Raw genomic sequence first — 10,257 nt, 5'->3', positions numbered from 1 at the left:
TTTATAGAATTAACAGTTTTATCAAGTTTAGAGACTCACTTGTGTTTTCAAACACTTACACTAGTGCCATCACTCATAATTTTCTTGAAAAATTTCCAACCCCTTGTCGTTCCGTACGTATAACTACGAATTGCTAACTAGGCCCCACCAGCGACCAGATCCTTACCAAACTGAAAACTTGTATATTAACTTTCAAAGTCCATTTTGGTCGGCGTCGGCATTTGTTGGGGATTCATTAGATTTTTTCCCCAAATAGACGGACTGGGCCAACTCTATCCCACCACTAGACACACGCTCTGATATATAAAAACACTAAATACCTCGATCAGTCATCATCATCTAATCTAATCTAATGGAGTCTGAACAACAGAATTTTGGGAATTCTGAAGAATCAAAACAAACAACAATATCCAGTAACGGTGATTTAAATAAAAACAATGAAATGAATGAGAAGAAGTTGAAAAAGAAAAGGAGTTTGATATCTAGATTTGGTTGTTTAAGATCACAAACAGCATCAAGTCCTGATAGATCATCATCAGATGAGAAACCATATATGGAGATGGAATCAGTTACTAGCGAAGATGGTCCGCCTCCTACCCATCTTGTTGTTATGGTTAACGGTATTCTTGGCAGGTTACTTCTTCTTCTTACTTCATTTCATTTCTGAATCTGAGATTGTTAAAATGAATTGGATGGTACCATTTTCAAATCAATGTCTTGCAAATTAGGTCTAAATCAGTGAAATATGTATAATTTATTTGGATTAGCATTTCAAAGATCAGTGTCACTAACTACCTAAATTCCCCAAATCCCAACTACCAATTATAGGAGGGAAACATAGATGATTAAGACTAGTTGCCTCCGACGAAGACGCGGATAGGCTTTTTCTGTGAGTATAACTAGAATACTAGATGAGCTTTGTAGTCTAAGATGCATGTGGTGAACATAGAAGTGACAAATTCTGTATTATCAAGGTTTAATCTCTTATACGACTCGAGCTTTGTATGATTTGGGGAGACATTTTATTTTACTGTTCCATATTAGTCATCTTTATTGGTGGTTTGGCAGTGGTACCTAATTTGGTTTTCAGTATGCTTGTCACATTTATGATAATATATTGAAGCTCTACTGATACATCCATACAGCCCTGAAGATTGGAGATTTGCTGCGAAGCAATTTTTGAAAAGATATCCAAAGGAGTTTCTGGTGCATTGTGAGTATTTTTCTCTTCTTCTTCCGACCTCCTTATTTGTTATTCTTTTAGAATTTGTTGAATTACGTGCTTGTGTGTTCAAAATCTTTATAGGCTCCTACATGCACTATTGTTTTGCTTAGTTATGGCATACTTGATTTTCGTTCTTTAATGCTCTGAGACCTTCTCTATCACTTAGTTATGTTGTTATTCTTTTTCGATACACTTGGAGTTTACCGTTTTAACACCTTCTTAAGGTATTTGTTTTCATTTTTTTTCTTCGAATCTGATCATGGTGGTCTAAATTAGCAAGGATAAGGTTGCTAAAGTTACTTGGAGTGCCTCCTTATTAACCATTAATATTTCTTCCCTTTTAACATGCAGGCAGTAATTGTAATACCGCATCAACGACGTTGGATGGAGTTGACGTAATGGGAGAGAGATTAGCAGATGAGGTGCATAGTGTTCTGTTGTTTGATCTCAACTTTACCTTGTTTCCTGCTTTGTGACCAAGGTTTTGATCTAACATTTATTTATCAAGATCAACTGTTGGTCTTGACGCAGCTTCGTTCTATGATTATTAAACTTTTCTGCTCTGATTTACATTTTGGACCGTCTATAGTTAAACCAAGTTCTTCTCAGGTTTGCTTGTAATCTTAAGAATACTGTTGTTTCAGGTGTTGTCCGTAGTAAAACGGAGACCAGAGCTTCAAAAAATCTCTTTCGTGGCTCACTCATTAGGTGGCCTAGTAGCGAGGTATGCTATTGGTAGGCTCTATTCTTCAAACCCAGAGCACAATCCTTCTGAAGGAAATGGAGATTGTAGTGGTGATGGATCTGGAAATGCATGCCTTGAAAACAAATTGATAGTCAAAATTGCTGGATTGGAGCCTATGAACTTTATAACTGTTGCAACACCACATCTTGGTTCAAGAGGGCATAGACAGGTAATTTGCATATACCATTTTCCATAGAAGTGTTAGTTCATTGGTCTATGAAATGACATTTTTCTTTGTATTGTGACTACTGACCTGTGGACATCTTTTGGACTCTGATTCCGGACTCTTCTTTGACTAGAAAAATGTGTTGGACAATCCATGTGCTTACTCTGTGTGCCAACTAAAGGCCCTTTTCATTCATATATTCCAGGCCTTGTTTTGTGTGCTTATTAAGCCTCACAGGAATCATTTTCTGCATTCAGTAAATATGTTTTCTGCTTTATTGCTTTGGTATGCTCATTTTTACAGTTTGCAGCATTTAGTACTTCTGAGAAACAAATTGCCTCGTTTTTATCATCTTTTTTCGTGATGAAGTAAAAATTATCTATGCGTAAGCATTCTGCGTTCGGTTAATATTCTTTGTACATCATATAATTGGATTCTGTAACAGAAAAATGTAGATAAGAAAGAGAATACCACACAAGCATGGTTTCCATTTAACTTGCAATGCTAGCTCATGTCTTTTTTTTTACTCTTGCCTAAGACAATATCAATCTTGCTTTAGGTCCCAGTGTTTTGTGGCCTTCGCTTCTTGGAGAAAACAGCAAAAAACACATCTTGGTTGCTTGGGCGAACTGGGAAACATCTGTTTCTGATTGATGAAGATAAAGAAAAACCACCTCTTCTTCTTCAAATGGTCAATGACTGTGGAGATCTTCGATTTATGTATGTCCCTCATAAATTGCAAGTGTATTTAGTTGTTTCATTTATTTTCTCCGATCTTTCTTCTTTGATATTAAAAGTAATAGTACTCTCTCCATCCAAGTACTCTGCAGTTTTTGCTATCATAGAACTGTTTTTAACTGCTCTTATTTTTGCAGGTCTGCTTTGCTATCCTTCAAGCGCCGGGCTGCCTATGCAAATGTGGGCTATGATCGTATCCTTTAAGTTAGCCATACGTTACATACAATACTTGGTTAAGCTGCCAAAATAGTCAGTTCTAATCTCTGACTAATCAGAGGGGAAGAATTATCTTTATCGCTGGAATCTTAAATAACTTGAAAGGAGGGAATATGCACATTTTCACGATCTATATAAACTAATTATTATCTTAAAGGTGAGATGGTGACCTTAGATCCTACACTCAGTCCCCACTGTTAATGCCTCCATCAAACCCTGGTTTTCAAATACAAATTTGACCTAAACAAGAACCAGAACTAGTCTAGACAAGCGATAATCTTCTGAAATACCTATTTACAACAATGGCAATGGCATTCTCAGTTGCATCAATATTTCTGAGCATAAGGAATTTACTCTCATTCCTACACAGGTGTGCAATCATTTTTTCTTTCCTCAGATGGGGTACTCGAATGCTTGAATGATTAAACCATACACAATATCTAGTTCCTTAAGCTACCTTGCTGAGACAACTTTCCACTTTCGGAACCAGTAAATATACTTATTCCTACACAAGGATGCAATCAGGTTTTCTTTCTGTAGAGTGGATACTAAAATGCTTGAATGAAACAATACACAATATTTAGTCCCTTGAGCCACCTTACTGAGAACTATATAGATAAGCCAACTGTTAAGTGTTACATCTTTAGAACCCCGTCTACAGTTACTACGTGTAATTATTGTGGCACTTGTTCTCAAACTATTCTTTGTGAGCTGCAGAAGGAAAATTTGTATAGACCATTGCTATGGAATTTGGTAACTTGATCTCAAAAACTCGGATGAATTGGGGGTTCTCTTTCATGTAGTGGATCCTAGCTTTGAGGCCTACTACTTGATTTCTTTTGACTGATGATTTTTTCCAGTTAGATAGTAGAAATGAGTTTCAAAAGATCCCAGAGAAATAGTTTAATGAAGCTTTTGTTTGCTTCTCCTTCAAGAGAGAGTTAGGAGCAGGTTGGATTCTTCGAATTCATCCCTTTCTCCTCTATCACTAATGAATAGTTTCCCATACAGCGTGATTGGCATTTAACAGGGATGAATCGTATTTTTAATATTTGTTTTCGTGATTTTGATCTATTGGTCTATGTGAATGACTTAACTTGATTAAAGACCTTGTTGGCTGGACTGCATCGTCAATACGTCGTCGTAATGAACTTCCAAAGGTAAATATTTCTGGATCTGGAATAGTGTTAAAGTTTTTTGCCATGTGCTTCTCATTTAGTTTTCTTTTGCAGCGCCAACAATTCATGAAAAATGAGAAATATCCACATATTAAATACGTTGAGGCACCTAGAGTTGTCAATTCTCAGCAAGAGGCTGAAATGGAGGTCAAAGCAAATGGACTCGATGCAAATGAAATGGATGGTGAGATCCCTTGAGCATTGGCTTCGATTTTTTATATCTTTTATTCCTCTGCGAACTTCGATTTTTATGTAGCCAACGAAAGTTCCACTACTCTCCTTCAGTACATAATTTATATGGAAATCAGGAAAGTGGTGACTACTGCTGAAAATGAAAATTCTAGGAAGATTTTTTTTTTAAAAAAAAAAAATTATGTACGTCACCGAGAAAGATGGGAAACCCAAAGCAATGTTATCAGAGTTCGTGAAAGATGGAGGCAGTGGTTATGGAAGTAGGCAATATGAAAGAAAATCAGTCACTTTACTATCTTGGGACTCCACGTCCTTGACATACCTCAACGATTCTTTCGTTACAGTTTTACGCCCTGTTAATCTATCTATTCATGTATCTCATCTGCATTTTATGAATAAGTAACATCCAATAACCTTTGACTGGAATTTGGTCTTAGGATTGATTTCGCGATAAAGTGCTAATGCTTCTTCTAAGCTATGCTTTTTTGTGTACTTAATGTAGAGGCAATGATCAGAGGCTTGAATAAAGCAAGTTGGGAGCGTGTAGATGTTAGCTTCCACAAAAGTAGACAAAGATTTCTTGCACATACGGCTATTCAGGTAAGTTTCTATTTTTTCTCCGAGTATCATTGTGTTAATAGAGAAAATTTTGGTGCTCCTTCACTCACAGCTGACCTGTCAAAACAACCTCGCCACTTGCATTATCCTTTACAATTATTTTTACTATGGTCAAATTTTGGTTCACTAAACCCTGTGATTTCGACATCTATTTTCAGGTTAAGACTTACTCCATCAATTATGATGGTGTTGATGTGATTTTCCATATGATTGATAATTTTCTCCCTTGAAGAAGTACCTGTTCATTGAGAATTGAATAATGTATGTGCTATGTATATATAGAACCCCTCAAACACGGCAGATGTCACACTGGTAAATGAAGAGGCCAATTTTTTGAGGCAGACTTTCGATATTTAATCGACCAACCGTCAGGATCACTCAACAACTCTCCTGTAAAGTGTGTAAATGGATCTAGAGGTTAGTCTTACTGACCTTATCTTCAATGATATGAGAGAAAATTATCTCAGTTTACCTCCCAAGTATGCATTCAACAACGAATTTCAAAATTTTACCACTGTATACTTCTTGTTGTATTTGCAATATCCACTTTTCACCACCCTTACCTTTGCAGGGGAAACAAAATGTATCCACTTTTGATTTTCATGTTATATTGTTTGTACTTACAAAAATTATATCTCCAACAAACAATGTACCCATGGCAGATGAAAGCATTAAATTTTATGTGACTACTTCTTTTTTCTTTTCTATATTTTAGGCTTCAATCTGATAACATTGAACATGTAATGCCTGGTCTTTGTTGATGATCACTGATATTATTTGTATGAGTTAGCCATATATTTTTTTTCCATGGGTCCTATCTCTGAAAGTGATGCTTTTGTTATGAATAATTGAGAGAAGGCAGCATTAAATGAAATGTGTTATAGAATCAGATTTGTCAGTCTGGTGGCTTTCTATGATCTTTCTAATCTTTTTCCTTTATATCTTTTTGTAGCAATTTGCATCATTCATACATGAGTAATTCAGTAATAAAGAGTAGTAAAAAAGACTCTTCACAGGTGAGGAGATGCCATTCACTCACTCTACCTGGGATTTTGAGAGACCTTTCAAAAACCCCAAGAAAGGGTGAAAGTGTGTGACAAGTAATTTCTCCTTTCTCTACTCTATCATCCATTTTCAGAATCTTGAAAATGAGAGCATAAAATTAAAAATAGAACAAAGAGATGATTTCTTGTGCAAGTTTCATGTGGTGTATGTGAGAAAAGTGAAATGTTATCGAAAATAGAAATCTCTGAAACCCTCATTGAATGAGAGGAGCTGCTGAGCTGAGCTTTTAATAAAGTGATAAAGTCAGTAAAAAAAATGATATTTTCTCTGATTCTCTTTTTTGTTAGTAAAATCCTTACAGAGAACAAAAACAACAACAACCTGTGTAAGTGTGTATGAAAGGAAGGAAGAAGAAGAAGAATCCTGACAGATAAACTTAGTAACTACTAATTCATCTTTTTCTGGAGTAGATTTTTACAGCAGTGTCATTCATATACAAACTAGGTAAACTCATTTATTTATTTTCAAAATTTGAAAAAAAATAATATTTACAACCCATACTCTTTCAGACTTTCTCCTTAAACCAAACCTCTGATTCCATAAACAGAAAACAATAAATGCATTATATTTATACCCTCCTTCCTCCTATACTTCCAAATTTTCATATCTTTTCTATTCAATTCTTGTTTGCCAAGCAACAAAAGTTTGGAATATTACATCTTCTTTCTGCAAAGTGCAACAATCATGGTTAACTAATTTTTAACACTTACCAGGGTCGGTCAGTCGGTCAGTCAGGGACTCCAGGCCAGGCCAGGCCGGGTCCTAGTTCACTCAATAGGTAAGATTAAAGCATGGTTAATTATGGGTGTGAGTTAACAAACAATCAAAACCAAAAAAAGAGTGCAATCTTTTTATTTGTACTGCAAGACTTTGCGTGAATAATGAAGCAAAAAAACCAGCTTCCAATGCATGATGGATGGAGAAATGGGTCACCACCACCTGGGGGTGGTACTCCTGGGAGGCTCTGACATAAAAACCTTTTGCATCTTACTAAACTTCGATGAGTTTTCTACCATCTGTCCATCTATCTTCACCTTGGGAAATCAACAGTTCTTTTTTTCATTTTATAATCCCTTGGGAGGGTACATGTTTAGGTAGTTTAAGTGGGTTCTTGTTTTAAATTTGATTACAGATATCTTGTACTGATTTTTTCACTGTTCACTCTCACTGCTGCTTATACATTCTTTATCTTTTATCTTTATCCTCCTGTGATATAAACAGAAACTGGCGTGTTGAGGTAGAAATGTTCAGATAGGAAAACCAACCACCACAAGGAAACAAAGAAAGCGAAATCCCAAAGAAGCTACAGCTGTGTGAATCACAATCTCATCTGGGTTTTTGTGATTTTGCTGTTTTAGTTCTTTGTTTTTTACTCTCTTGCTTGTTCAATTCCCATATTGTTCTTATCGTTTGTTGCCACCATTCTGAATAAATTTCAGAATACTACTATACGGCTCACTTGCTCAGGCAAAAATTTAATTTCTTTTATTTTTTTTTTAATTTGAAAAATGCATTATAGCCCATGAATCGAGGTTTGATGTTAGCTACAGCTTCCGTTTTCTTGGATAAAAAACTTTGGTTATTTCTGTTATATTTAAGCCTTCTTTTTCTGCAATTCTCATTGTCCTTTGATTGATGTTCCCATCACTTAAAAGAGAGAGGTGAGAAGAGAGATCGTATCCGGTGTTGTTTGTTAAAAGCATTCAATTACTGACTTCTCCCAGGACAGCTTTTCAGGACTTCCAACAACTACCCTCTATTTAATCCTCCACTCCATTCCAATATCACTTCTTCTTCAACATTTTCTCCCCTCCTCCTTCATCTTCTCCTCTGTTATCTCAGTACTCATCACAGAACACCAACAAGTCTAGCTAGCCCAATTCTTCTAACAATCAACAAAGACTCAGCAGCAGAACAAAGAGAGAAATGGGTTATTGCTGTAGACAACATCTTCTTTTGATTTCTCTGAGTTGTTTCTTGATTTTAAGCTCAACCCAAGTTAGATTCATGGCTGAAGGTAACCTCTAGAATCAGAATTTTCTTTCATGGGTTTTTCAATTTTGATGAAAAAGCTAACTTTTTTTTTTTTTAACTTCTGTCTGTTGTAATTGTTACAGGATCAAGAACTTTGTTCAAACTTTTGGAAGAACCTTTAGCTATTAGTCCTCAACCCCAAGTAAGTTCTTTTCTCTCTTCAATTTCTGATGTTAGCTCTCAATCTCATTTATCCATCTGTTATCAATTCTGTACAAATTTAACTAATTTTGGGTGGTGATGATGATGTTCTTACAGGTAATGAAAGGAATTGAAGAGAAGAAGATTATGATAAATGAGAGAGTCATGATTGGATCACATCCACCAAGATGTCAAATGAAATGTAACACATGCAGACATTGTGAAGCAGTTCAAGTCCCAGCAGTTCCTCAGAGCAGCAGCAATCAGAAGAAGAAAATTAGTACTGCTACAACAACTAGTATCAACAGTAAGATATCAACTGCAATGAGAGGTGATGATAATACTAATTACAAACCCATGAGTTGGAAATGCAAATGTGGAGATGTCATCTTCAACCCTTAATAGGATGATGGATGGATGGATGGAAAATTAAATTAAAAGCTCTACCCAACATTTGTTGATCAAATCTGTGGATATATATTATATTATGTTGATCATCATAGATTAATACTTCTTCTTATTATTATGAAGTGAACATTCTTTAAATTTTCTCTCTCTTTTTTTTTTGTAATGATCTTCAAATTCTCAATCTCTAAAACTTAGCTAGAGTTTTAGTGGATGGATGGGCATGGTTTTTGTACCATTTTTGGGTGGTGATGGTGTTCTACTGTTCTTCTTCATGATAATCAAAGTTTAGTGATGATTATATAATTATAAAGTACAAGTAATGATGTCGATTTTACTTGAGACTTTGACTAATTGACTTGATTATTGATGTTTTTTTTATGATGTTAAACAGTGTTATGATTGTTGTCTTGTGGGTTTTACTTTGACTACTGGTTACTCACGTGCACTCTCTGCATGTTATTGATCAAAACACGTGTAGAACTAGTGTTTAGCTTTTAAGTTTTGGGAAGAAGATCACTCAGATGTTTGTTTAATGTAGAAGTAGAGTTGAGTTAAGAAAAGAGATTAGAGTTCTTTAATGGAGGAGGACTAGGTTGCTGCTGGTACTTGGTTTCTTGTCTTGATGAAGCTTAATAAATCAAAGAGAAGGAGAGAGTTGTTGGAGATGAAGAGTCACGGGGTGTGGTTGGATGAGATCGTATCATACGAGTAAAGTGGTGGTGGGGTTGGTTGATGCAACAAAAATGTGGGGGTTTCATTGAGCTGAGCTGAGCTGAGCTGAGCAACAGTCTCTTATCATCAACGGCAGGCAGGCAGGGAGAGGACACATCTTCTATAGAGGGGTCTTGTCACTTGTCAATGTCACCTCAACACATAACCGCACATCCAATAACAAAGCTACAATTTTTATTCTTCTTCCCTAAAATATCCTTGTGGATCTAGAGGGTCTTGGCCAGTTTCACATTTTGAATTTGATGGGACTTGCGGTTGGTTGGGGCCATGGGCATCCTATTTGTAGCTTCTGCCTGCCGTAGCTGATAATATCGCGTCACGTCAATGCTTTAGCTTAACATCCAATAGAAAACAAAGGAATAGGGGTATGTTGTTACTGTGACTTGTGAGTTGTGACAGAATGACGGGAGCAGGGAGGAAATGGGGATTAACAAAAAGTTTAACGACTATTCGGATGGATTGATGGATGGGGGGTGTCCCTGTTTATGTTTGTATCCATCTTTTCGCCTTTGTAGTTTTGTGAATGCTTGGGCTCGTGGATTTGCAGCACAATGATGGATTGCAAATCAACTAAACGGTACCCATATTGAATTCGAACTGGTCCCGAAAACAAAATAAAAAAAAGAACGATTTTTTAGGGTTTTTTTTTGGATCATGATTTTATTTTGGGTAAAGACATTATAAGTAATTTTAGGTCACCCCATATCTAGTTATTTATTTAATACCTAATCTGTCCTCTTAATTAATTTTAGGTTATGATTAGTGAATGATTTAGTTAAAAACAATTAGTGAGATTAAA

General features: G+C 35.9%; 2 protein-coding genes across 2 annotated transcripts; both read left to right on the top strand.

Moving 5' to 3' along the window:
- The first annotated feature begins 236 nt into the window (after positions 1 to 236).
- LOC113286013 (putative lipase ROG1) lies at positions 237 to 5,778 on the top strand. Its single transcript, XM_026534739.1, has 10 exons — positions 237 to 633; positions 1,146 to 1,213; positions 1,577 to 1,647; positions 1,870 to 2,139; positions 2,696 to 2,856; positions 3,012 to 3,067; positions 4,198 to 4,250; positions 4,323 to 4,452; positions 4,963 to 5,060; positions 5,237 to 5,778. The coding sequence occupies exons 1-10, from the start codon at positions 353 to 355 to the stop codon at positions 5,306 to 5,308; spliced, it is 1,260 nt and encodes a 419-aa protein (XP_026390524.1). The 5' UTR covers positions 237 to 352; the 3' UTR covers positions 5,309 to 5,778.
- Positions 5,779 to 7,163: 1,385 nt separating this feature from the next.
- LOC113328714 (EPIDERMAL PATTERNING FACTOR-like protein 2) lies at positions 7,164 to 9,031 on the top strand. The gene is made up of 3 exons (XM_026575738.1): positions 7,164 to 8,160; positions 8,261 to 8,319; positions 8,436 to 9,031. Exons 1-3 carry the CDS (start codon positions 8,070 to 8,072, stop codon positions 8,718 to 8,720), a joined length of 435 nt encoding a protein of 144 aa, XP_026431523.1. The 5' UTR covers positions 7,164 to 8,069; the 3' UTR covers positions 8,721 to 9,031.
- The last annotated feature ends 1,226 nt before the right edge of the window (positions 9,032 to 10,257 follow it).

Source organism: Papaver somniferum, chromosome 1 (genome assembly GCF_003573695.1).
Source record: "Papaver somniferum cultivar HN1 chromosome 1, ASM357369v1, whole genome shotgun sequence".
Taxonomy (NCBI): domain Eukaryota; kingdom Viridiplantae; phylum Streptophyta; class Magnoliopsida; order Ranunculales; family Papaveraceae; genus Papaver; species Papaver somniferum.
The sequence above is the reverse complement of the archived record's forward strand: the minus strand, read 5'-3'. Positions and strand labels throughout refer to the sequence as shown.

Coding starts and splice junctions, on each gene's coding strand:
- LOC113286013 (XM_026534739.1), top strand. CDS start 353: ATGGAGTCTGAACAACAGAATTTTGGGAATTCTGAAGAATCAAAACAA. Junction 1,214..1,576: donor AAAGGAGTTTCTGGTGCATT/GTGAGTATTTTT, acceptor TTTAACATGCAG/GCAGTAATTGTAATACCGCA. Junction 5,061..5,236: donor TTGCACATACGGCTATTCAG/GTAAGTTTCTAT, acceptor ATCTATTTTCAG/GTTAAGACTTACTCCATCAA.
- LOC113328714 (XM_026575738.1), top strand. CDS start 8,070: ATGGGTTATTGCTGTAGACAACATCTTCTTTTGATTTCTCTGAGTTGT. Junction 8,161..8,260: donor AGTTAGATTCATGGCTGAAG/GTAACCTCTAGA, acceptor TAATTGTTACAG/GATCAAGAACTTTGTTCAAA. Junction 8,320..8,435: donor CTATTAGTCCTCAACCCCAA/GTAAGTTCTTTT, acceptor ATGTTCTTACAG/GTAATGAAAGGAATTGAAGA.